General features: G+C 41.1%; 3 protein-coding genes across 3 annotated transcripts in view; all 3 read left to right on the forward strand.

Moving 5' to 3' along the window:
• The first annotated feature begins 8,867 nt into the window (after window positions 1-8,867).
• On the forward strand, window positions 8,868-14,536 carry LOC112257823 (cytoskeleton-associated protein 2-like). The gene is made up of 7 exons (XM_024431696.2): window positions 8,868-9,269; window positions 9,641-9,708; window positions 9,805-10,586; window positions 12,652-13,006; window positions 13,113-13,173; window positions 13,332-13,602; window positions 13,769-14,536. Exons 2-7 carry the CDS (start codon window positions 9,664-9,666, stop codon window positions 14,043-14,045), a joined length of 1,791 nt encoding a protein of 596 aa, XP_024287464.1. The 5' UTR covers window positions 8,868-9,269; window positions 9,641-9,663; the 3' UTR covers window positions 14,046-14,536.
• Window positions 14,537-14,910: 374 nt separating this feature from the next.
• The window catches only part of LOC112257822, a 33,809-nt gene continuing 21,786 nt past the window's right edge, over window positions 14,911-26,933 (forward strand). The window contains exons 1-4 of the mRNA XM_042327847.1: window positions 14,911-15,132; window positions 15,662-15,783; window positions 15,938-16,045; window positions 19,967-20,211. Of these exons, the coding sequence (XP_042183781.1) occupies window positions 20,000-20,211 (212 nt within the window). The 5' untranslated portion in view covers window positions 14,911-15,132; window positions 15,662-15,783; window positions 15,938-16,045; window positions 19,967-19,999. The remainder of the gene's footprint in view (window positions 15,133-15,661; window positions 15,784-15,937; window positions 16,046-19,966; window positions 20,212-26,933) is intronic.
• Window positions 20,205-22,243, forward strand: LOC112257824 (52 kDa repressor of the inhibitor of the protein kinase-like). Its single transcript, XM_042326820.1, has one exon. The coding sequence runs from the start codon at window positions 20,979-20,981 to the stop codon at window positions 21,342-21,344; it is 366 nt and encodes a 121-aa protein (XP_042182754.1). The 5' UTR covers window positions 20,205-20,978; the 3' UTR covers window positions 21,345-22,243.

Consider the following 26,933-nt stretch of genomic DNA (forward strand, 5'->3'; position numbering starts at 1 on the left):
AAATATTCTGATGAGAAGTAACTTATAAACATATGATGAATATAAAACATCTTACCTATGTTACCAACTAATTCTGATTTTTCCCCAACATGCTCCAGATACTCAACTAGTCTTAAGGCCAGTTTTATTGCTTCTTTAAATCAGGACAACAGTTCTCAGCTGTGCTAACATAATAGCAAAAGGGTTTTCTAATGATCAGTTAGCTTTTTAAAATGATCAACTTGGATTAGCTAACACAACGTGCCCTTGGAACACAGGAGTGATGGTTGCTGATAATGGGCCTCCATACTAGAGGTCGACCGATTAATCGGAATGGCCGATTAATTGGGGCCGATTTTAAGCTTTTATAACAATCGGAAATCGGTATTTTTGGACACCGATTTTTATTTACATTTTTTTATACCTGTATTTAACTAAGCAAGTCAGTTAGGAACACATTCTTATTTTCAATGACGGCCTAGGAACGGTGGGTTAACTGCCTTGTTCAGGGGCAGAACGACAGATTTTTACCTTGTCAGCTCGGGGATTTAATCTTGCAACCTTACGGTTAACTAGTCCAACACTCTAACCACCTGCCTTACATTGCACTCCACGAGGAGCCTGCCTGTTACGCGAATGCAGTAAGAAGCCAAGGTAAGTTGCTAGCTAGCATGAAACTTATCTTATAAAAAACAATCAATCAATCATAATCCCTAGTTAACTACACATGGTTGATGATATTACTAGTTTATCTAGCATGTCCTGCGTTGCATATAATCGATGCGGTGCACATTCGCGAAAAAGGACTGTCGTTGCTCCAACGTGTACCTAACCATAAACATCAATACCTTTCTTAAAATCAGTACACAAGTATATATTATTAAACCTGCATATTTTGTTAATATTGCCTGCTAACATGAATTTCTTTAAACTAGGGAAATTGTGTCACTTCTCTTGCAATAGAGTCAGGGTATATGCAGCAGTATGGGACGCCTGGCTCGTTGCAAACTAATTTGCCTGAATTTTACGTTATTATGACATAACATTGAAGGTTGTGCAATGTAACAGGAATATTTAGACTTATGGATGCCATCCGTTAGATAACCGTTAGAACGGTTCCATATTTCACTGAAAGAATAAACGTTTCGTTTTCGAAATGATAGTTTCCGGATTCGACCATATTAATGACCAAAGGCTCGTATTTCTGTGTGTTATTATGTTATAATTAAGTCTATGATTTGATATTTGATAGACCAGTCTGACTGAGCGATGGTAGGCAGCAGCAGGCTCGTACGCATTCATTCAAACAGCACTTTCGTGCGTTTTGCCAGCAGTTCTTTGCAATGCTTCAATCATTGAGCTGTTTATGACTTCAAGCCTATCAACTCCCGAGATTAGGCTGGTGTAACCGATGTGAAATGGCTAGCTAGTTAGCGGGGTGCGCGCTAATAGCGTTTCAATCGGTGACGTCACTCGCTCTGAGACTTGGAGTAGTTGTTCCCCTTGCTCTGCAAGGGCCGTGGATTTTGTGGCGCGATGGGTAACGATGCTTCGAGGGTGGCTGTTGTCGATGTGTTCCTGGTTCGAGCCCAGGTAGGGGCGAGGAGAGGGACGGAAGCTATACTGTTACATTGGCAATACTAAAGTGCCTATAAGAACATCCAATAGTCAAAGGTGAAATACAAATGGAATGAAATACAAATGGTATAGAGAGAAATAGTAATCCTATAATAACTACAACCTAAAACTTCTTACCTGGGAATATTGAAGACTCATGTTAAAAGGAACCACCAGCTTTCATATGTTCTCATGTTCTGAGCAAGGAACTTAAACGTTAGCTTTTTTACATGGCCCATATTGCACTTTTACTTTCTTCTCCAACACTTTGTTTTTGCATTATTTAAACCAAATTGAACATGTTTCATGATTTATTTGAGTCTAAATTGATTTGATTGATGTATATATTAAGTTAAAATAAGTGTTTATTCAGTATTGTTGTAATTGTCATTATTACAAATAAATTAAAATTAAAAACTAGGCCGATTAATCGGTATCGGTGTCACGCCTTGGTCTTAGTATTTTGTGTTTTCTTTATTTATTTGGTCAGGCCAGGGTGTGACATGGGTTTATTTTGTGGTGTGTTTTTGTATTGGGGTTTTAGTAGGTATTGGGATTGTGGTTGAGTAGGGTTGTCTAGCATAGTCTATGGCTGCCTGAGGCGGTTCTCAATCAGAGTCAGGTGATTATCGTTGTCTCTGATTGGGAACCATATTTAGGTAGCCCGGGTTTCACTGTGTGTTTGTGGGTGATTGTTCCTGTCTCAGTGTTTTGTATTTCACCAGATAGGCTGTATAGGTTTTCACGTTCTGTTTGTTGTTTTGTATTTCGTGTTTATTCGTTTATTAAACATGTATCTAACTTACCATGCTGCATTTTGGTCCGACTCTCTTTCGACGGAAGAAAACCGTAACAATCGGCTTTTTTTGGCCCTCCAGTAATCGGTATCGGCGTTGATAAAATCATAATCGGTCAACCTCTACTCCATATGCCTATGTAGATATTCCATTAAAAATCAGCCATTTCCAGCTACAATAGTCATTTACAACATTAACAATGTCTACACTGTATTTGTAATCAATTTTCTGTTATTTTAATGGACAAAAATTGTGCTTTCCTTTCAAAAACAAGGACATTTCTAACTGACCCCAAACTTTTGAACGGTAGTGTATATATTGAGGGCTGATTATGTTTTGGAAATGTGAAGATAGGAATTCCAAAGTAGGAACCTCTGTATCTGATAGAAAATTGCTTATGTGTGGTGTGGCAGTGGGGAAGGTGAAGGTTATCGCAGTGTTCTGTGTTGTATGCATGGATTTGGGAATTAACCTGGAAGAATCCATTGGAGGGTTTGGTCAGGATATCTAGGAGGTATGTGTATTTGTAGATGAAGGTTGGAGTATATTAATGTTGTAAATGGACATGATAAGAGTTTTTTAAACAGGAGCCAAGTAGTTAAGAGGTTGCTATCTTGCAAATTTGGGATGATGTGTAATTTGTGTTAGGTAGGAAGTGTATGTACTGGCTCATACAATATTGTAGCAAATGAGATATGTGTAAATTAAACTGTATTATAGTGTCACATTTGCTCCTGCAACACCCTCTACTGCTCATCCTGTGTCTCCTTGACCTGCCGCCACTTCCCCAGTACTCTCTCCCTCTGTGTGTGTGATTGTGTGTGGGGAGACAGGTGTGCTGGAGTCAGAGCAGATCCCCACCAGCTGCAACCTGTTCCGTAATCAAGACCTCTACAAATACTCAGCCCTGCCACTTCCACACTGCCAGATTGTAATCTCTGCTCAGTCAGGCGGTTTCTAGCCATATGTTATTATTCAGATCCTGTTGTGCCCGTTTTCCCTGCCTGACGCTGTTTTCCTCTCCGCAACAGTTCTGCCCGCTCTGACTCTGGTCCCTGTCTCCAGTTCTACGTCTCGTCATCCTGCTACTCTGTCCTGGATTCCCAACTCTATTACTCCCTTGGATTCCCCTCCGGACCTGCTTACCCTGTCTCAACCCTTCTTGCTCCAGACTCCAGCCTCAGCCTCTGAAGGTCAGAGCTTCCCCTGACCTGCACTCCATCTCTGCCTTGTTTCAATAAATACCTTGGTTACATCATCTCACTCTCCTCATCTGAGTCTGCTCTTGGGTTCCCCTGTTCCACTCCGCGAAACATATAGCGTTAGGAAGCAAGCCTGATGAACCAAAACCACTCATCTGTCTGATGATGCCAATGGACTTCAGCACTTTAATGCCGACAAAGCACTTTCAGACTCATGTACGCTACTTTACCATTTTAGGATTTCTATGTTCAGTATTACACACTCACACATATATATATAATGTTATTCTGTTTATCTATTGATCATCTATACACTTTGTGTGTTGCTCTTATAAACAAACTATATATTTAAGGTGTGTGTGTGCATGCTATATTTAAAGCCAATTTATGCTTAATCCACAGGGATGGCAATTGCGGAGCATCCGGAGGCATGCAGAGGCCAAATTGAGCTCCATACCATACCACATTGCTGTTTCCTCCCAAATTTTTAACAATGCGGAGGGCTCCTCATTGACATGATTGGTTGACTGTAGGTGAGGGCCAGAAGTCCTATATAAAGAACTCACTTCCTTGACAACTTCCTTTACAGCAGCTCTGTGCTGCTCTGCAAAGCACGAGAAGTATGAATGCCTTGACTTCTGCAGAGGCCGTACCACTGTAAATGCTGCACAGCCAATGCAGACGTTGGATTGACCATGCAACACCTTTAACCCCGACACAGTCTGCCACATCTCACTCTCACACACACACACACAGAGGTTAGACCCTCCAGGTACATATTGGGAAACACACACTGCCCCCTTACCTCACTCTCACACACACACACACACACACACACACAGAAATAAAGCTCATAAGATTCTTGTGCAGAATTTAAGCCTTTCTGTGAGTTCATCCATTCCTGTGTGCGTGTTACCTGTAGGAATTGGTCTAGATGATGCAGCAGCTCCATGTCTATGGATGTTATTCTCTACTGAACATGTGTGGGATATGAGGGATTGTAAATCCAGCGTCTCTATGGAGAATGAAGATTATACACAGAGTCAAATGCAAAGTCAATTTAGCTAATCGCACATTACACACTGCACCTGTCTCTCTCTAGAAAAACAGGGAAATCTGGCATTATACTCTTGTATATACAGAGCCATACCATGCAAGGCAAGGAAGGGCAGCAGTGTTGTGCCAGCCTATATGTGATGTGTCTCAATCTCACCCATACGCAGTATGCCCACCTATTTCTCTATACTAATTACCATTGAGAATAATTGAATGATTGAACAATTCAGCGATCTATCTTAATTCCTTTAATCTCTGCCATTGGTAGGTGGAGGGAAGGACCAGCTATAGCTTGCTACATACACCATATAGACAATTGATAATGAATCTATACTCATCTGATGAGATGAGAGAGGGTGATGTTCAAAACGTGGTAAGCCAAGCCGTGTTAGCTGGGGCTGGATAGTCTTGAGCGATCCTTGGACAGTGTACACACACACACCTGTCAGCTAGCTAGCTTTAGCTCGGTGTTTGGTGGTTTTTAATATAAGCTCCCTGTCTTGTCTGTCAATACAGCTACCAAGCATTGAAGGCATGCAGCTAGCTAGTTAGCTAAATAACTAACGTTATTATAACTAACCTGGCGAAAGCTAGCTTGAGTGATGGTCAGGTAAGTAACGTTAGATAGAGTCACACAGATTCTATTTTGAAACCGCTAGAACACATACCCTGTGGCAGGCCCTCCTCCCCAGGCCCACACTGTCTCTGTTCATTAATTCAATCTTGTGAACGACATAGAAAAATAAATGAATTCATGCAGTCAAAATTATTATCCATCTTAGTAGTTAAAGTTTGGGTTCTACTAAGCTATAGTACATGGACTTGTTTTAAGGTCTTACCAAGGATAATTTTGCAATGTGATTTTGAATTTCAAGACCCAATGAAGTGTCAAAAAATATTTCAAATTGATTTGATGAAAATTTTAATTTGGCCTTACTGCTTACAAACGCATTGAAAAACAGATTTCCTACATGGAACAACAGATAGTCCACAAAAATAAATCTAAGGGAAATTTGTTCTGAAGTGTCTGTCCTATATCTGAGAGATATAAGATAAGGAAACACACACACACACATAGCTCTGTAAAAAATTAAGAGACCACTGCAAAATTATCAGTTTCTCTGGTTTTACTATTAATAGGTATGTATTTGGGAAAAAGGAACTTTTGTTTTATTCTATAATCTACTGACAACATTTCTCCCAAATAAAGATATTGTCATTTAGAGCATTTGTTTGCAGAAAATGACAAAATCTGAGATCTCTTTTGTTCTAGGCATGCTTCTTGTGGTTCACATCAGGCAATGCTTCTTGTGAATTGCAAACTCAAATTTTGTGAGGATTTTTTTTATAGGGCAAGGCAGCTCAAACCAACATCTCCAATCTTGTCTCATTGATTGGACTCCAGGAGGCCAGTTCATCTGATGCAGCACTCCATCACTCTCCTTCTTGGTAAAATAGCCCTTACACAGCCTGGAGGTGTGTTGGGTCATTGTCCTGTCAAAAAACAATTGATATTTCCACTAAGCCCAAACCAGATGGGATGGCATATCGCTGCAGAATGCTGTGGTATCCATGCTGGTTACGTGTGCCTTGAATTCTAAATGAATCACAGACAATGTCACTAGCAAAGCACCCCCAAACTTAACACCTCTTCCTCCATGCTTCACGGTGGGAAATACACATGCGGAGATCATCCGTTCACCCACACTGCGTCTCAGAAAGACACATTGGTTGGGACAGAAAATCAGCACTGGACTACAGACCAAAAGACAAATTTCCACCGGTCTAATGTCCATCTCTCGTGTTTCTTGGCCCAAGCAAGTCTCTCCTTATTAACGTCCTTTAGTAGTGGTTTCTTTGCAGCAATTCACAGTTGACGTTGAAATGTGTATGTTACTTGAACTCTGTGAAGCATTTATTTGGGCTGCAATTTCTGAGGCTGGTAACTCTAATGAACTTCTCCTTTGCAGCAAAGGTAACTCTGGGTCTTCCATTCCTGTGGCAGTTTCATCACAGCGCTTGGTTTTTGCGACTGCACTTGAGGAAACTTTCAAAGTAGTTGACATTTTCTGGATTGACTGACCTTCATGTCTGAAAGTAATGATGGACTGTCGTTTCTCTTTGCTTATTCGAGCTGTTCTTGCCATAATATGGACTTGGTCTTTTACCAAATAGGGCTATCTTCTGTATTCCACCCAAACCTTGTCACAACACAACAGATTGGCTCAAACGCATTGAGGAAAGAAATTCCACAAATTAACAAGACACACCTGTTAATTGAAATACATTCCAGGTGACTACCTCATGAAGCTGTTTGAATGAATGCCAAGAGTGTGCAAAACTGTCAAGGCAAAGGGTGGCTATTTGAATAATTTCTAATATATTTAGATTTGTTTAACACTTTTGGTTACTACATGATTCCGGGTGTTATTTCATAGTTGTTCTTCACTATTCTACAAGGTAGAAAATAGTAACAATAAATTAATCCTTGAATGAGGTGTTTAACTTTTGATCAGTAGTGTATATTTGAACATCTTGGCCATGTTCTGTTATAATCTTCACCCTGCACAGCCAGAAGAGGACTGGCCACCCTTCATAGCCTGGTTCCTCTCTAGGTTCTGGCCTTTCTAGGGAGTTTTTCCTCGCCACCGTGCTTCTACACCTGCATTGCTTGCTGTTTAGGCTGGGTTTCTGTACAGCACTTTGTGACATCAGCTGACATAAGAAGGGCTTTATAAAAAAATATACATTAGACCCCTTATTTTTGGCGCTACTAAAACAGGACAGGAGATATGCTTGTTCCAAGTTAATCAACATTGCCAAGATTATTTGTTACCTATACAGCATTACAGTGCCAATAGATACTCTACACACCCTTTCAAAATGTGTTCACCTTTGTGAATTGGCAGAGCTTAAAGATCCTTATGGGAAACTTGTTTCTCCTGAGTAGATGCATATACAGTGCATTCATAAACTATCCAGACCCCTTGACTTCTTCCACATTTTGTTAGAGCCTTGTTCCAAAATGTATTAAATAGTTTCCCCCACATCAATCTACACTCCATAATGACAAAAACAGGTTAAGAAATGTTTGCAAATACAAAACATTTACATAATTATTCAGACTCTTTACTTTGAAGCACCTTTGACAGCGATTACAGCCTCAAGTCTTCTTGGGTATGACGCTACAAGCTTGGTACACCTGTATTTGGGGAGTTTCTCCCATTCTTCTCTGCAGATCCTCTCAAGCGCTGTCAGGTTGGATGGGGAGCGTCGCTGTACACCTATTTTCATCTCTCGAGAGATGTTCGATCGGGTTTAAGTCCGGCTATGGCTGGGCCACTCAAGAACATTGAGACTTTTCCCCGAAGCCACTACTGCGTGGTCTTCACTGTGTACTTAGGGTCGTTCAGGCCAAAGAGTTCAATCTTGGTTTCATCAGACCAGAGAATCTTGTTTCTCATGGTCTGGGAGTCTTCAAAGGATTGATTGGTGCAGTGCTGCAGAAATGGTTGTCTTTCTGGAAAATTCTCCCTTCTCCACAGAGGAACTATAGAGCTCTGTCAGAGTGACCACTGGGTTCTTATTCACCTCCTTGACCAAGGCCCTTCTCCCCTGATTGCTCAGTTTGGCCAGGCTCTCTAGGAAGAGTCTTGGTGGTTCCAAACTTCTTCCATTTAAGAATGATGGAGGCCACTCTGTTCTTGGGGACCTTCAATGCTGCAGAAATGTTTTGCTACCCTTCCACAGATCTGTGCCTCAACACAATCCTGTCTCTGCGCTCTACGGACAATTCCTTCAACCTCATGGCTTGGTTTTTGCTCTGACATGCACTGTCAACTGTGGGACCTTACATAGACAGGTGTGTGCCTTTCCAAATCATGTCCAATCAATTGCATTTACCACAGGTGGACTCCAAGTTGTATAAACATCTCACGGATGATCAATGGAAACAGGATGCACCTGAGCTCAATTTCAAGTCTCATTTTTTCTTTTGGAAAATTTTATTAACACATTTCCTTTAAAAACAGCTCATACATTTTTTACATAATTTCATACACATAAAAACGGCAACAAAGCATAAAACACAGCATTTGAAAGTTAACATTTAAATTAGTTAAAAAGTACATGTTAAAATCAATTAAAACAACATAGCATACTTGTAATTACCATCTTCACACTTGGTTATGAACGCAGCAATACACAATTGATCTCGGTCAATAAAGCAGCGTGTAGGTGATTCTGAAGTTGGATTGCCGTTAGGGCGTTAAATCAGTCTATACATTTTTTTATAAAAGTTATATCAAATGTTGTCTTCCTCTCTGGTCTGGGTGTAGCAGTCAGACAGTATTTTAGGAATTCTATTATGGTTCAAACATTCAAAAGTACAGACGTATGCCTTCATCGCAGATGAACCCGCCCAAACCCTCCTCCAAATTGTCCTATGACCTAATCTCGAGACATTCGATTGGCTAAATTGAGTTTTCCCGACAACATCTCGACCAATCTCATTTTCCGTAATACAGCGCCAACGTTGAATCGGTGTTTGTTTTGCGAGGGACGTTTTAGATTTTGGCTGGCGGTTTTTATTTTTGTCTACAATACATTGAATCAGAAGGTAAGCGCGATTTGAAATTGTTATCTACTTTGCTATTGAAATTGACACCCGTATTTTGAAGTTTTCCAGCTAGCTAACGTACTATACATTTAGCCAGTTTAATCTACGTTTTGCAAGCCAACGTGGTCGAAAAAACGGCTTTCGGCTAGCTATCTAACAATACTAATATCAAAGATTATTATTATTACTAGAGGCTAAGCTGCTAGTTAGGTGGGTAACTAGCCATATAGATGACTAAACAGAGAAGACATTTTAGTAGCCAGCTAACGTTATACAAGCTGAATTCCTTTGTAAAACAATTTTTTTTCCCCTGGCTTTTTAACCATTTATTCAAGCTCTGTTACTGAACAAGTATATTTGTAAATATTTAGGGGGTCTGCCATTTGTGACATCAATGACAATGGATACAGTTACACGAAAGAACACCAACTTCAAAAAGGTAATGTAGCTCTTTTTTTTCTCTTTTCTGTTAGGCCTACTACTTTTTTGTACGATGTATTATTTCTTGTTTCTTTGTCCTGTCTGCTATTATTAGGGTAACAAAGAGAATGCCAGACCAACAAGTGGACCCACTAAATCCTTTATTACCAGAGCTGCTCCTACTAAAACAGTGGCAGCTCCATCTGCCCCTCTGCATTCCAAGAGCAATAAAAAGGAGGACTTGGGAAAGGGAGAAGATGCTCTGAAGAAGGTCAAGATGGCAACAGCTGGCGATACAAAGAGACGCAACACTTTCAGCCAAACCTTACTCTCCAAACAGGCTGTCAGACAGAGAAAACTGGTTGCAGAGGCCTCAGAGCCAGCTACCGTCCCAGCTAAACCTGTCCCTGGCACCTACAAAGGCAAAGTTGTCCAATCCAAAATAAGCTCCTTCAGGAAGCCTAGTGGCCTGGAGGGAGGGGTAGAAAGCAAAGCAGCTACCAAGACCTCGGCACCCAAAGCTGAAAGCCAAAAGCCTGGGAATTTGACAAAGATCAGGCCCAAAGCTGTTGCTGACTTTCCTCAGCGTTCCATGTTCAAGCCCCCTCAAATATGTCAACCCTCAAAATCCAAGTCTGTGTCCAATGGGCCTCCTCCAGTCTCCAAGTGCCCAGCCACATGCCGTCCAACAGGCTTTTGCTCTGCAGTCCCTCCTGCCAGAATGGCTCTACTTACCACAGCTCTCCAAAGTTCCAGTAGGTCTGCCATGACATCAAAGGGGAAAGAGCTGCCACAGAGAACCAAGCCTAAGATGACAACTGACAAAGTTCGCAAGCCTCCTGTTGCCAGCACCCTAAGCCAGTACAGGGCTAACACAGAGACTGCTGAAGAGAAAAGGTTTGTAATTTTTGTTTAACATTCTTGAATTGTCCAATAACTGATATTTTTGGTACTTTTGTCAACTGCTCAAAATAGTTGTAACCAGTGGTGTAAAGTACTTAAGTATTTTTACTTAAGTCGTTTTTGGGGGTATCTGTACTTTACTATATATATTTGACAACTTTTAATTTTGCATTCCTAAAGAAAATAATGTACTTTTTACTCCATGCATTTTCCCTGACCCGCAAAAGTGCCCATTACATTTTGAAATCTTAACGGGTCAGGAAAATGGTCCAATTCACACACTTATCAAGACAACATCACTGGTCATCCCTACTGCCTCTGATCTGGTCAATCAATAAACACATGCTTTATTTGTAAATTATGTCTGCGTGTTGTAGTGTGTCCCCGGTTATGTGTAAATTCATTATTTTTTACTTAAATTGTGCCGTTTTAGTTCATATATATATATATACACACACACACTGCTCAAGAAAATAAAGGGAACACTAAAATAACACATCCTAGATCTGAATGAAATATTCTTATTAAATACTTTTTTCTTTACATAGTTGAATGTGCTGCCAACAGAATCACACAAATTATCAATGGAAATCAAATTTATCAACCCATGGCGGTCTGGATTTGGAGTCACACTCAAAATTAAAGTGGAAAACCACACTACAGGCTGATCCAACTTTGATGTAATGTCCTTAAAACAAGTCAAAATGAGGCTCAGTAGTGTGTGTGGCCTGTATGACCTCCCTACAACGCCTGGGCTTGCTCCTGATGAGGTGGCGGATGGTCTCCTGAGGGATCTCCTCCCAGACCTGGACTAAAGCATCCGCCAACTCCTGGACAGTCTGTGGTGCAACAGTCTGATGGTGCAACAGTCTGATGATGTCCCAGATGTGCTCAATTGGATTCAGGTCTGGGGAACGGGTGGGCCAGTCCATAGCATCAATGCCTTCCTCTTGCAGGAACTGCTGACACTCCAGCCACATGAGGTCTTGTATTAGGAGGAACCCAGGGCCAACCGCACCAGCATATGGTCTCACAAGGGGTCTGAGGATCTCATCTCGGTACCTAATGGCAGTCAGGCTACCTCTGGCGAGCACATGGAGGGCTGTGCGGCCCCCCAAAGAAATGCCACCCCACACATGGCTGACCCACCGCCAAACCGGTCATGCTGGAGGATGTTGCAGGCAGCAGAACGTTCTCCACGGCGTCTCCAGACTCTGTCACATGTGCTCAGTGTGAACCTGTTTTCATCTGTGAAGAGCACAGGGCGCCAGTGGCGAATTTGCCAATCTTGGTGTTCTCTGGCAAATGCCAAACGTCCTGCACAGTGTTGGGCTGTAAGCACAACCCCCACCTGTGGACATCGGGCCCTCATACCACCCTCATGGAGTCTGTTTCCTGATGTACTGGCCTCTCTCCTGGTAGCGCCTCCATGCTCTGGACACTACGCTGACAGACACAGCAAACCTTCTTGCCACAGCTCGCATTGACGTGCCATCCTGGATGAGCTGCACTACCTGAGCCACTTGTGTGGGTTGTAAGACTCCGTCTCATGCTACCACTAGAGTGAAAGCACTGCCAGCATTCAAAAGTGACCAAAACATCAGCCAGGAAGCATAGGAACTGAGAAGTGGTCTGTGGTCACCACCTGCAGAACCACTCCTTTATTGGGGGTGTCTTGCTAAATGCCTATAATTTCCACCTGTTGTCTATTTCATTTGCACAACAGCATGTGAAATTTGTCAATCAGTGTTGCTTCCTAAGTGGACAGTTTGATTTCACAGAAGTATGATTGACTTGGAGTTACAATGTGTTGTTTAAGTGTTCCCTTTATTTTTTTGAGATATATACAATTTGAAATTATTTTTACATTTACTTTTGATACTTAAGTATATTTAAAACCAAATACTTTTAGACTTTTACTCAAGTAGTATTTTACTGAGTGACTTTTGCTTTTACTTGTCATTTTCTATTAAGTTATCTTTATTTTTACTCAAGTATGACAATTGGATACTTTTTCCACCACTGGTTTTAACTGATGTTTTTAATCATTGATTGCCAGAGCAAAGCTGGCGGAGTGGCTGGCATCCAAGGGAAAGACTCTGAAAAGGCCTCCCATATCGGCAGTGGCACTCCCAAAGTATAAACCAGTTGTGCAGCCCGAGCCTGAAGTCCACGCAGTATCCACAGCCTTCTCAACACAAAAGACCAATGTTGAGCCTCATTTCTCTGATCAGACGTCACAACAACCTGGTCCTGAGCCTGAACCGACTGTTCGGCCTAAAAATGACCAGGTGGTCCCTGAGCAGGAGGCAGCCTGTGCCTCAACTCCACTGATAATGAACACGACGCTGGACTTGCTTGACAACTCTGATACATATTTTCTCCCTATTGACCCAGAGGTTCAAATGAATGATGTAAGAAACATTCTTTGTTTAGTAATTTATTTTTTTGGTACTGTAATTTTATTCATCAAAATTCTTAAATATAACCTAACCACCACTGTCTTGTGTCTTATCACAGGTTGTGGTCAACCTTTGTGATGCTTTGGAGGCATTGGAGACGCCCTCAGCAAGTGTGGATGGTAAGTTTTGTGGTCAGTGCATTTACATTCACAGCAAACAGTCAAATTTATTTGCTCACTTGGCATCATCTGCCTGATTCAAATCATGTAAGAGTAACATTTTATCATGTAAACTTTATTCATGTGTTATTCATTGGTGTGTTCTTTTTTCCTTTTAGAGCCACATGAGAAAAAGGAATCTGAAGAGAAAATTGTGGAGGTTGAGACAAGTTATGGATTTGAAGAGAGGAATGAGTTTGCTGAGAATAATTTTGACAGGTCTGAGGAAGTGAAAAGTGAAGTAGGAGAGGGAGCTTCAGAGCAGAAAGTAAGGAAGGGTTATATTGAGGAAGTTGATAGTGATTATGAAGACGAATGCTTGATGGAGACTACACCAGAGGGAGCCTCCATAGTGAAATACAATCTGAAGACAACTCCATACCTTCAAAGGTGATGTTTCTTATCTTAAATACCTATTTTAAAGTCCCTTCCATACAATTATTGGAAATACTGGAGGTCATGGGGAACATCACTACTTCACATCTCTATATTGAAATGTATATTAAACTGAACATGGCTGTCAACTAACCACACAATTCTATCTTTCCCCTTCTAGTGTTAAGAGAACAATCAACACTGAAGCATGTGCAAGTGGTTCCAAGCGAAAAAACACCATCAAGGATCTGAAGTTCCTGACACCAGTCCGTCGTTCCTGTCGTATCCAGCGCAAGTCATCCCACCTGCCTGGGATGCTGACAGACCATGACACCTGTGTGTCCTCACTGGCAGAGCTGGTGAATCTGGATGACGATGCCAGCGCTTACATCTACAGGAGGAACCCTGCTCTCCTGGACGACCTGCCTGACCATCCCAAAGACCTGGAGAGGATCTGAGTCTTTGGATGAGGAGGCCTGAAAATGAATATGGAACTGATGGGCACTTTACAAAGGGGTTTTAAAATAATGAAAATAGATTATTTGCTGTCTTACCATCCATAATGGTTGTTAATCCAAATTGTGATAATATGGGCTTTGTGTGGCAAGATTTACTAATACAATAAGACTGGGTGCCTCAATTTGGCATGCCTTTTGTTTTCTGTTTTCTGTTACTTCTCATAAGGAAGGGACATTTGCCATAGCTTGATCTGCTACACCTTCACTTTTATTCGCTGTGTGCATTCTCTCTACTGTCTTACTGTGTTTTTTATGAATGTATTGTTTATTTTAATGCAGAGTTGATCATTTATCTATCACTAGGTTTTACCATAGATACATTATGTACAGCACACCTTTTATCACCTTCAAATCATCTGGTAGGAAATAAAGAAATGTGTGTTGTACATCCAGGAAAAGTGACACTATTCAATAAAATTATATCAACATGGTTCTCTGGTGGAATTATTGCCTTTGAAATGTGAAATCATGCAATAACATACCTTAACAAAGAAATGTATTCATTGATTACTCACTGGATCCAACTTCCCTTCTGTTGGACTAATTTTAGTCAAATAGGGATATGGTAAGTTAGAAAATACTGTCCTATACCTGGCTAACGAGTTTCGGAGGGCCAAACATGAACCATGTCAAAACTCCTTTGAAATGTCTTGTGTGGATAATTGTGCAGGCATGTGTTGATCCGAAGGGCGCAAGGAAAGCTAATATCAGTATTGGAACCCTGAGGTGATATGAACAGGAAGGACAGTGACAAACATGCGTACTGAGTTATGTTAGCAAAGCATTGTGGGAAGGTCGTGATTTAATCGCGCGTCGCGTTGATTCCTCCAGGCCACATAAAGCACTGTTGCGTGCGAGTCCATTCTTTACTAATTTCTGGATAAGTTAATATTGAAGTAAATTACTTTTGAAAAGCATTATACTAGCATAAGCAAACCATGGCAAACTTTTGCGCAGCTCCAAATTGCACCATAAAAAGTAATCGGTCAGCATCGCTATTCTTCAGGTTTCCAATGGACACTGAAAGGTACGTTATGACGGTCTTCCATGCTTGACTTTGCACATTAAGCTAACTAACGTTAGCTGTCAGCTAAATATGTGCACTGTGCAAGCTATTTGGCTAGCTTGTAGCTAGTTTTGCAGCATGCTTGCAGAATAATTATATAACCAGACTTTTGGGGTTTGCAAATCAGTACGTTATTAAAACATACAGCAAGCTGCTTGCTAGTGATACAATGTTTTAGTTTGCATGTTATTGTCAACACAGCACACAATGTTATTGTGTGATTATACCATTAACTATAGCAATCATGTCTTCGGTATTTTAATAACTAGTTCTTCAATCTCATTCAATGATCGCTAAATATATAAATGAGAACTTTTTTTTATAAATAAGAAGTTGTATCCATGAGGAGCTCTTACAGGAAGTCAGAGAGGGTCGTTTTTCTCATTGGTCACTGACGTCAGTGTTTGAATAACTCGTTCTTAATGTTCAATCTCATTCAATGAAGCTAAATGTATGAATGAGAAAGGTTTGTTTTGTCTGTTGTGCACAGATGCAAGCAGTGGGTGGAAAACTGTCATGGCAAGGATCTTGAAGATAAAACACCTGACCAGCTGAACAGACACTACAGACTTTTGTGCTAAGCAATTTGAACCATCCGTGATTTGTAAAGCAGTAAGTGATACTGATGCAATTTGCTTGGCATTTGTTTTGGCCTAGCTGAAACGTTTAACATTTGAAATGTATGTAGTTGAACAGAGATGTGTACTTATTTAGTGCTACACACACCCATCAAATAGGTAGTTTAATAAATCGTTCATATTTCCAGAGTTCCTACAGGACAAGGCTGAAGGATAATGCCACACCAACCATCTTTGATTTATCAAGCCAGCTCAATAAGCCACAAAGTAGGCAACACAAGAGGATTAAAGAGCTGGTAGGGGTTTCTTTTCCATTTAACAAATCTCTAGTCATACTCAATGTATTGAAATCAAACAGCTTGTTATTGTTTCTCTCTTGCTATTATATTCTACAGAGTGAAGATGAAGCAAGGCAAATGAAATTGAGGAAAAGGAAGTTGTGCATCTTATGTTGAGGCTGTTTCAATGTACAGTGTATTCAAACCCCTTGACTTTTCCACATTTTGTTGCATTAGCCTTATTCTAAAATTCTTTTTTTCCTCAATCTACACAATACCCCATAATGAGAGCAAAAACAGGTTTTTAGAAATGTTTGCAAATTTATTTAAAATAAAACTGAAATATCACATTTAAATAAGTATTCGGACTCTTTACTCAGTACTTTGTTGAAGCAACTTCAACAGCGATTACAGCCTCGAGTCTTCTTGGGTATGACGCTACAAGCTTGGCACACCTGTATTTGAGGAGTTTCTCCCATTCTTTCTCTGCAGATTCTCTCAAGCTCTGTCAGGTTGGATGGGGAGCGTCGCTGTACAGCTATTTACAGATCTCTCCAGAAATGTTCGATCGGTTCAAGTCCGGGCTCTGGATGGGCCACTCAAGGACAATCAGAGACTTGTCCCAAAGCCACTCCTGTGTTGTCCTGTTGGAAGGTGAACCTTCGCCCCTGTCTGAGGTCCTGAGCACTATGGAGCAGGTTTTCATCAAGGAGCTCTCTGTACTTTGCTCCGTACATCTTTCCCTCAATCCTGACTTGTCTCCCTGCCACTGAAAAACATCCCCATAGCATGATGATTATGCTGCCACCACCACTGTGTTTCACCGTAGGGATGGTGCCAGGTTTCCTCCAGATGTGATGCTTGGCATTCAGGCTAAAGAGTTCAATCTTGGTTTCATCAGACCAGAGAATCTTGTTTTTCATGATCCTTTAGGTGCCTTTTGGCAAATTCTAAGCGGGCTGTCATGTGCCCTTCACTGAGGAGTGGCTTCCATCTGGCCACTGTATTGGCCTGATTGGTGGAGTGCTGTAGAGATGGTTGTCCTTCTGCAAGGTTCTCCCTTCTCCAGAGGAAATCTGGAGCTCTGTCAGAGTGACCATCAGGTTCTTGGTCACCTCTATGACCAATGCCCTTCTCCACTGATTGCTCAGTTTGGCCTGGTGACCAGCTCTAGGAAGAGTCTTGGTGGTTCCAAACTTCTTACATTTAAGAATGATGGAGGCCACTGTGTTCTTGGGGACCTTCAAATCTGCAGATTTTTTTTTTTTGGTACCCTTCCCCAGATCTGTACCTCGACACAATCTTGTCTCTGCGCTCTACGGACAATTCCTTCAACCTCATGGCTTGGTTTTTGCTCTGACATGCACTGTCAACTGTGGGACCTTTATATAGACAGGTTTGTGCCTTTCCAAATAATGTCCAAACAATTGAATTTACTACAGGTGGACTCCAATAAAGTTGCAGTAACACCAAGGAGGATCAATGGAAACGATGCACCTGAGCTTAATTTCGAGTCTCATAGCAAAGGGTCTGAATACTTATTTAAATATGCTATTGTTTTATTTGTAATACATCAACAACAAAAAATATAACCTGTTTTCTCTTTGTCATTATGGGGAATTGGGTGTAAATTGAGGGGGGGGTTATTTCAATTTTAGAATAAAGCTGTAACATAAAATGTGGATAAAGTCAAGGGGTCTGAATACTTTCTGAATGCATTGCAATGCAATATTCTAGGTTTAAATTGAATGACTAGTATGGATGCATTTCCCTTTTCATCATGAGACAATACCCTATCACTGATGCTAGGTAACACGGTCACCACCGATTTAAATCCATGATTATCGAAAACTTCAAAAAGCATTTCTCAACTGCTGCCCCCCCCCCGCAGCTACTCGTCCAAGCCTCTCCAGCTTCTCCTTTACCCAAATCCAGATATCAGATGTTCTGAAAGAGCTGCAAAACCTGGACCCGTACAAATCAGCTGGGCTTGACAATCTGGACCCTCTATTTCTGAAACTATCTGCCGCCATTGTCGCAACCCCTATTACCAGCCTGTTCAACCTCTCTTTCATATCGTCTAAGATCCCCAAGGATTGGAAAGCTGACGCAGTCATCCCCCTCTTCAAAGTGGGAGACACTCTGGACCCAAACTGTTACAGACCTATATCCATCCTGCCCTGCCTATCTAAGGTATTCGAAAGTCAAGTCAACAAACAGGTCACTGACCATCTCGAATCTCACCGTACCTTCTCCGCTGTGCAATCTGGTTTCCGAGCCGGTCACGGGTGCACCTCAGCCACACTCAAGGTACTAAACGATATCATAACCGCCATCGATAAAAGACAGTACTGTGCAGCCGTCTTCATCGACCTGGCCAAGGCTTTCGACTCTGTCAATCACCATATTCTTATCGGCAGACTCAGTAGCCTCGGTTTTTCTAATGACTGCCTTGCCTGGTTCACCAACTACTTTGCGGACAGAGTTCAGTGTGGCAAATCGGAGGGCATGTTGTCCGGTCCTCTGGCAGTCTCTATGTGGGTGCCACAGGGTTCAATTCTCGGGACCGACTCTTTTCTCTGTATATATCAATGATGTTGCTCTTGCTGCGGACGATTCCCTGATCCACCTATACGCAGACGACACCATTCTGTATACTTCTGGCCCTTCCTTGGACACTGTGCTATCTAACCTCCAAACGAGCTTCAATGCCATACAACACTCCTTCCGTTGCCTCCAACTGCTCTTAAACGCTAGTAAAACCAAATGCATGCTTTTCAACCGTTCGCTGCCTGCACCCGCACGCCCGACTAGCATCACCACCCTGGATGGTTCCGACCTAGAATATGTGTATATATCTATAAGTACCTAGGTGTCTGGCTAGACTGTAAACTCTCCTTCCAGACTCATATCAAACACCTCCAATCTAAAATCAAATCTAGAATCGGATTTCTATTCCGCAACAAAGCCTCCTTCACTCACGCCGCCAAACTTACCCTAGTAAAACTGACTATCCTACCGATCTTCGACTTCGGCGATGTCATTTACAAAATAGCCTCCAATACTCTACTCAGCAAACTGGATGCAGTTTATCACAGTGCCATCCGTTTTGTTACTAAAGCACCTTATCCCACCCACCACTGCGACCTGTATGCTCTAGTCAGCTGGCCCTCGCTACATATTCTAATTGGAGATGTTTGATATGAGTCGCCAGACCCACTGGCTCCAGGTCATCTACAAGTCCATGCTAGGTAAAGCTCCGCCTTATCTCAGTTCACTGGTCACGATGGCAACACCCACCCGTAGCACGCGCTCCAACAGGTGTATCTCACTGATCATCCCTAAAGCCAACACCTCATTTGGCCGCCTTTCGTTCCAGTTCTCTGCTGCCTGTGACTGGAACGAATTGCAAAAATCACTGAAGTTGGAGACTTTTATCTCCCTCACCAACTTCAAACATCTGCTATCTGAGCAGCTAACCGATCGCTGCAGCTGTACATAGTCTATCGATAAATAGCCCACCCAATTTACCTACCTCATCACCATACTGTTTATATTTATTTACTTTTCTGCTCTTTTGCACACCAGTATCTCTACCTGTACATGACCATCTGATCATTTATCACTCCAGTGTTAATCTGCAAAATTGTAATTATTCGCCTACCTCCTCATGCCTTTTGCACACAATGTATATAGACTCCCCTTTTTTGTCTACTGTGTTATTGACTTGTTAATTGTTTACTCCATGTGTAACTCTGTGTTGTTGTCTGTTCACACTGCTATGCTTTATCTTGGCCAGGTCGCAGTTGTAAATGAGAACTTGTTCTCAACTAGCCTACCTGGTTAAATAAAGGTGAAATAAAAAATATCACAGGACCCACATAAGCAAAACGTTACACTAATCTTATTTTTAATCAATATTACTTTATTTTCCTATAGAGGACTCTCTGGACCAATCAAAGACTAGCAAAGATGGTGGTGAAGGCCAAGATGACTCTGAGACAAACCACCCCTCAGCTGACCTCTGAGGAGAAGAAGCACAGAGAATATCTCAAATCACTATTTGAAGTTCTTCTGGTGTTGGGGAAACAGAACATACCTCTGAATAGACATACCGAGGAGGTGCAGGAGTGCGATGGTCTCACTCCAAGCAACTTCCAGGCATTGTTGGAGTACCGAATGAGGTGAGTGCCATATCCCCATATTCTTATGTTTTTTTTTTTAACCAGGCCAACTGCTTGCGGGAGAAGTTTGTGGGATTCCTTCCTTTTGAGGGAGATGAGGAGACCCTGATGGAGAGGCTGCTGACTGAGGGGAGAAAAAAATGGGGCTTGAATATGGACTACTGCAGAGGGCAGGCCCACTTAAGCTCCTGTGTGCATTCTTGCAAAATGAAAGCCATTGCAACCAAACTCACAGCAGTGCACACACCAAGTTCCACCTGTGCCTTGAATGTCTCACTGGCAAGTGGAGTGGCTTTGACAGGCATTCAGATTGTCATGTCTACTTTCAAGAATATTGATTATTTTTTCAACAAGTCACCTTCACTGCAATTGGAGTTGGAGAATGCCATCTCCATTTTCTATCAGGGCAATGAAGAGAAGGCCAGTGATCTGAAAGAGGCCTGCCATACCAAATGGACAATGAGGCATGATACATTTGAGGTGACAGTCGACGTCGTGGAATCTCTACTGCTCTGCGTAGATAGTGTTCATGACGATGAAGATCTGAGGTGGAATGACCAAGACACACATGATGCCTTGGAGATATCATAGGCTCTGGCTGATTTTGAGTTTGTTGCAGCGTTGGTTGTGCTGAAAAACACCGTCATTCACAAGAGCCTTCGGCAAGAACTTGCAAGGGCCAACGATAGATGTCTACTTTGCTGCAAGCAGCTTGACCGCTGTGTTGCACTTGCTGAACGAGGTCTTGGATAACATTGAGGTGTACCATGATTTCTGGTTCGAAGAGGCTGTTAACCTACTTGAGAAAGCACCGCCCAGAAGCTGGAACAGAAATCCAGCCCGAGAGCTACTTCAAAGAGCACCTGACTGCCCCAGTGGTGAGCCAGGTCATCAAAGAACTGAACAACCTCTTCTCTGAGAACCACCTTAACGCCCTGAGATATTTGACGCTCGTCCCTGTTGTCATGGGACAGCTGAAATTCAACATGTCTGAAGATAACAACGTGGATATGTACAGGAACAACCTTCCCAACGCAGACACTCCCCCTGCTGAGCTTCACTGCTGGAAGGTGAAGTGGAAGCATAGGGGCAAGGTGACCCTGCCCTTCACCGTCCATGAGACGCTGAAGTGAAGTTCTTCCCCAATGTGCTTGCATTCTTGAGGGTGCTCAGCAACCTGCCAGTCCTGGGCCTTGAGGATGTCGACGGCAATGCTTCTCGTAAACGTTTTCAGATGTACCTACAGAACACACCTGACAAACACAGATTCCAAGAGTCTGGCATTTCTAAACATACATTATAATGCCAGACATGACCTGGACTTTATGGTTGATAGTTACGTTACGATGTACCCTCACAATGAAAGTTAAATCCAATTAATTTCATGACCCTAATGAGCAAGAATGCCAGCCTGTTGACTTGTTCTTGTATAAATTGTAGTCTGTCTTCAGCATTTGTGACGAGCTGACCTCTTACTTATTGGATGTTTGACATGTTGACTTGAAACCACTTATTTTGGCTGTATAAAGTTGATCAATGACCATTGCAAGTTTGAGGGAATCATTAGATTTAGTATGCACCAAAACACTTTCAACTAAAGTTTTTTGTTATTTGAATTTATGTATAGGTCATTTTTTAAATGTTTATGCATCTGGTTATGTAAATTACAGAACTGAAAATGTATTCTTATTACATAAGTCTTCTGGAAGTACTTTCTTCTAAGACCAATGTGCTTGAAATACAGTTACATTTTTGTCATTTAGCAGATGATCTTATCCAATGCGACTTACAGGAGCAATTAGGGTTAAGTGCCTTGCTCAAGGGCACATCTTCAGATTTTTTTGGGGCGATTCGAAACCAGTGACCTTTCGGTTACTGGCAGAACGCCCTTAACTGTTAGGCTACCTGCTTTGATCTAAGACTGTGTTCTTTCTTGTAAGAATGATTACAAATAAATATCAACGTTTTTGATTCAGTCTAATAAGAATTGCTATTATTGTCATACATTTATTTACACCATTTTATTGTGTGATAGCTGCATTTCTAAAATAAATTGTTGAAAATGTTTCTTTCCTCATTGACTTTGATCACACAATTCACAGTAAAATGCTTTTTTTTCTCAATGTATGTCTATAAGATGTAGCTATTTCTGTTATAACCACAGTTTTCAAAGCTTTTAATAGGCTTTTTTGACAACCATGAACTCGTTCAGTCATCTTATCACGTGACAAGTAGGCGTTTTATGAGGCCTCGTGGTATTCCGATATAATTTACTCGGTTGTCATATGCGGAACTTTAAAAAATACAGTTATCAAAATACATTTGTTATTACAATCGTACTGATACGCCACTGCATACACATAGTAGGAAAAATACAAAGATATACAATTGTGCACATTGTACTGAGATCAGAGATCAATGCGCCAAGCGGTGTCGATTTCCGCTTTACAAAGGTGTTCTTCCTGGTTTAGGAACACTCGGGCAACTACACCGCTCAACAAATCAACTTTTTACGGAATGAAATAATTAAATAACCTAGCTAGGTACAAAGTTAATTTAAAGACTTTGTACAAATATTAAGATAAAGATTCAATACGGGTGGATTTCGGATTAATTGCACGATGCACGATTTATTCTGAACCAGTGAGTGCATGGATCCCAAAATGCCCAACCGCTGTGCCGCACCAAATTGTAATATCTATACAGATAAATCAGACGTCCCATTTTTCAGCTTTCCATTGGACTCGGAGCGGTAAGTGCAATGTAATTGCGTTAGATGTAAATAGTGTACAATCCACAACAAACTATACTTTTTAAAGTAAAATTGGTATTCTTAATTAGCTAACTAGCTAGCTGGCTGATCCATTGAAACCTCTAGAGCTTGCTAGTTAGCCTAGCTTGTGCTAACGTTGATGGTAATGGCAAAGATGGGTTGTTTGCTAGCTAGCTTGCTAAAAGGCTACATTGTGGTTAAGGAAACCGTATTAATTGCGTAACGTTAAGGATGAATTAGAAGTATGTTTTAGTGAGATGGTGGTCCCTGGTCATCCCTCAAAGTTATGAAAGTTATCTTTAATCTGACAACATCCTCTTCATATGTTGTACTGTAGCTAGCTAGCTAAATTGGGTAGTCAGATTAATCAAGTTGTAATACACAATTAATTGGTATCAGTGATGTGGTGGTAAAACAAAGGTGGGTAAACTATAAACTCCAGTGGGCGATCGAGATCAGACGAACCACCACCGATATAAACCAAAACATTACAATTTTAGAACTGCATTGTTTGATTCCATTTTCATGCAGGTCAATAGGGAAGGCCTAATGTAATTTTATGTAGTTACACAATGCACATCAGGTCGCCCTCAGAAAAATATTTATTTGGACTGGACACTAGGAAATTCCAGAGAAATAGGATGTGGAGATCTTTATATTGAAATGTTATCTTTTTAATCATGTTCTTAGTATCTCATGTGAGCTGCACTGCAATTCTGTATTGTAAAATGCCAAACAGAATACAAATAGTTGTATTCTATATGCATTTGAATAGAACATTTACAGATTCTCTCAGGGATCCCATTTTAAATTTCAGAGGACCCCAAGTTTGGTAACCACTGTAACCTCTGCTTGCTTCCTCTCTCTGTGTGTCTACTCTGCTGCCTTCTGCATTGCAGCCTGCCTCACCCCAGTCTGCCTCACCACTGTTTCTCACTACTCGCTATAAAGCAAAGTTATTTTATGTGAATCTATGTAGCCCATCTTTTGTTAAGAATATACCTAGCTTAATTTAATTAAATTGCTCCTGCTGAGGTCAAGATCTGTTTAATGTTAGCTTCTAACGCCATCCTTCTAGCCAGATAGCCATCTGACTGAAATATCAGCGACTATTTGCCAGTTGTACACTCATTCTCAGTAGTTTTTTTGGGGGGTGTAATGTAATTGCTCAAATATACTTAAGTATCAAAAGTATAAATCATTTCAAATTCCTTATTAAGCAAACCAGACAACACCATTGTTTTTATAGTTTACAGATGGCTAGGGGCACACTTCAACACTGACATCATTTACAAATGAAGCATGTCTGTTTAGTGAGCCCGCCAGATCAGAGGCAGTAGGGAGACCAGGGATGTTCTCTTGATAATGAGTGAATTTGACAATTTTCCTGTCTTGATAAGAATTCAAAATGTAAGTACTTTTGGGTGTCAGGGAAAATGTATGGAGTAAAAAGTACATTGTTTTCTTTAGGGGTGTAGTAAAGTAAAAGTCATCAAAAATATAAATAGTAACGTACAGATACTCCCCAAACCTACTTAAGTAAAAATACTTAAAAGTATTACCTAAGTACTTTACACCACTGGTCTGGGCTGAGGTAGTTTGTTTCACGTCTGTGCCTGGGCGGGGGGGTTGACTTTGGACAGAGTGGTGAATGAAGGTGCTTCTAACACGACAAATCCGGGGGGGTAGGCGAACATAACGAGCATACCTGAATCATGAGTCCACTCTTCGCAGAGAGGCAGTCGCGATTTTTAACTCCGATCAAGAAAATTAACATTGTGACCGTTGATCAACGCTGGGAACGCAATAAAACGTGTGTGAGCGTTAATTAACTAAATAAAGAGATGCATACACTGTGTTTACCCACTACTAAATCCCAAATGGGTCTATATACAGCCTAAAACAATGCTTGCACAATCGTGTACATGTTCCTACAAGCCAGAATGTTGAATACATTACATTTAAACTTACTCTACGGACTGTCTGCACGGTTTGTCCTTCCCCTGCTTGAAATTTGAGATCAAATATCCACAGCAAAGTAGCTAGTTATTGTTTACCAAACTTTTTAGAGGGCGGGTAGGTATAGATGGGTAAGCTGACAACCTCACGAAAACAATGCGCATGCTTCAGTGGAGCAGAAGTCCGTGAGTTGTTGTGATTCTGGATGGCCAGATGGCTACAACAATGACAAACTGCCATGTGGGAAATCGTAAGTGACTCGTTTCATCTTGTTTTTGATACCATGTCTTGTTTTGAGGTATTTTGACTGTTTCATGTCAATACTAATAGCTAGCAAACCAACTATAACAATGTATTTGAGACAGGTGCATGTAACACAGACAGGTGCATGTAACACATGTATGTTTTCAATAAGCATTGGATACAAAATATAGTTAAAAATGTAAGCCAACCCCGTCTGTTTTGCCCCATAGTTGCGCATGCGTCGGTTTTGTTGCTGAACAACCAAACCGTCTATAAAGGTCGCCAGCTTGTAGTCCCAATAAAACATTAGTTCAGCCATTCCTATGGGGAAAATAGAGAGTTTTATGATAACCTCAGACCTTATGTTTAACACAGGCTTGCGAGATCTTATACGTTTTCTTCTATGACATTATCAGTCTGTCAGTGTGAATTTTGCAGCATTTATGTAATAAAAAAAGCACAAAAGGGATTCATAAAGATCTTATGATTTATGAATCCTTTTTGTGCTTTTTTTTTTTTAATTACATAAATGCTGCAAAATTCACAGTGACAGCTGATGAAGATTTATCTGTGAACAAAATGTATAAGATCTCTGAAGCTTGTTTACTACAGACCATCTTTTTGGGCATTTAACCAAAAACTCAATTTCCCCATAGGTTTTGTCCAACGAACCATGGTGGAATTAGTCATTACTATTGCTCTCTATATGACTCATTCTGCACCGAGGTAAAGTTTGTTTTATATTGGATGTTTGGTTTTCTCTTGTCAATAGCTATTGAACAAGGCATGCCATGGCAAGTAGTATATTCTGTATCAGGGAAGGATGGAGAACAATGTTTTCGATAAAATATTTTTGACAATTGAAATCCAAATAAGAAAATGTAAATTCGCAGGTTTGTTCTCCATCCTTTCCTGATTCAGAATATACCATTTTCATTGTCATGGCATGCTTGGTTCAATAGCTATTGACAAGAGAACTGAATCCAATAACATTTTGTTGGTCACATCATGTGTCATACGACAGGTGTAGACTTAAGTGAAATGCTTACATACGAGCCCATCCCCCAACAATACAGAGTTAAAAGGTAAGACAAATATTTGCTCAATAAAAAAGGAAATAGCAACACAATAACAAGACTATACACAAGGAGTTTTGTGTGTATTTAAAACTAACTTTACTTTGGTGCCGAACCATATACCTACCGGCTTTCTAAGAAGTTCTGTAAACAATACTTTCCTGTGGATATTTTGTCTACATTTTTGGGCAGGTGAAGGACAAATCGTACACACAACCAGTAAAGTTTAAATGTAATTTTATTCAACATTCTGACCTGTAAGGAACATTTACATGATTTTGAAGGCATGGGTTTCCGGCTGTAAATACAAATGTTGTATTACAGCTTGTTTAATCAGACTAGCTAGCAGGCTATCTAGCTTTGATATAGCAGGTTACACCCCCTCCCTATGTTGACGATGGTCTAAATACACTCACAGGCCGGTTTATTAGGTACACCACCCTCTTCAGGAAAATGGTTCTCTCCTACAGACAGTGAGTCACGTGACGTTAGCTTGCTACATAAAGTAGGCAGACGGGCATCAAGCATTAAGTTATGGTTCGATTGAACTTTAGAATGGGCAAAACTAATGACCTAAGCGACTTTGAGCGTGGTATGATCGTCAGTGCCAGGCACGCTGGTTCCAGTATCTTAGAAACGTCTGGCCTCCTGTGCTTTTCATGCACGACAGT

This window comes from Oncorhynchus tshawytscha, linkage group LG09 (genome assembly GCF_018296145.1).
Source record: "Oncorhynchus tshawytscha isolate Ot180627B linkage group LG09, Otsh_v2.0, whole genome shotgun sequence".
NCBI classification, from domain to species: domain Eukaryota; kingdom Metazoa; phylum Chordata; class Actinopteri; order Salmoniformes; family Salmonidae; genus Oncorhynchus; species Oncorhynchus tshawytscha.

Coding starts and splice junctions, on each gene's coding strand:
- LOC112257823 (XM_024431696.2), top strand. CDS start 9,664: ATGACAATGGATACAGTTACACGAAAGAACACCAACTTCAAAAAG. Junction 13,007..13,112: donor CAGAGGTTCAAATGAATGAT/GTAAGAAACATT, acceptor GTCTTATCACAG/GTTGTGGTCAACCTTTGTGA. Junction 13,603..13,768: donor ACAACTCCATACCTTCAAAG/GTGATGTTTCTT, acceptor TTCCCCTTCTAG/TGTTAAGAGAACAATCAACA.
- LOC112257824 (XM_042326820.1), top strand. CDS start 20,979: ATGATTTCTGGTTCGAAGAGGCTGTTAACCTACTTGAGAAAGCACCGC.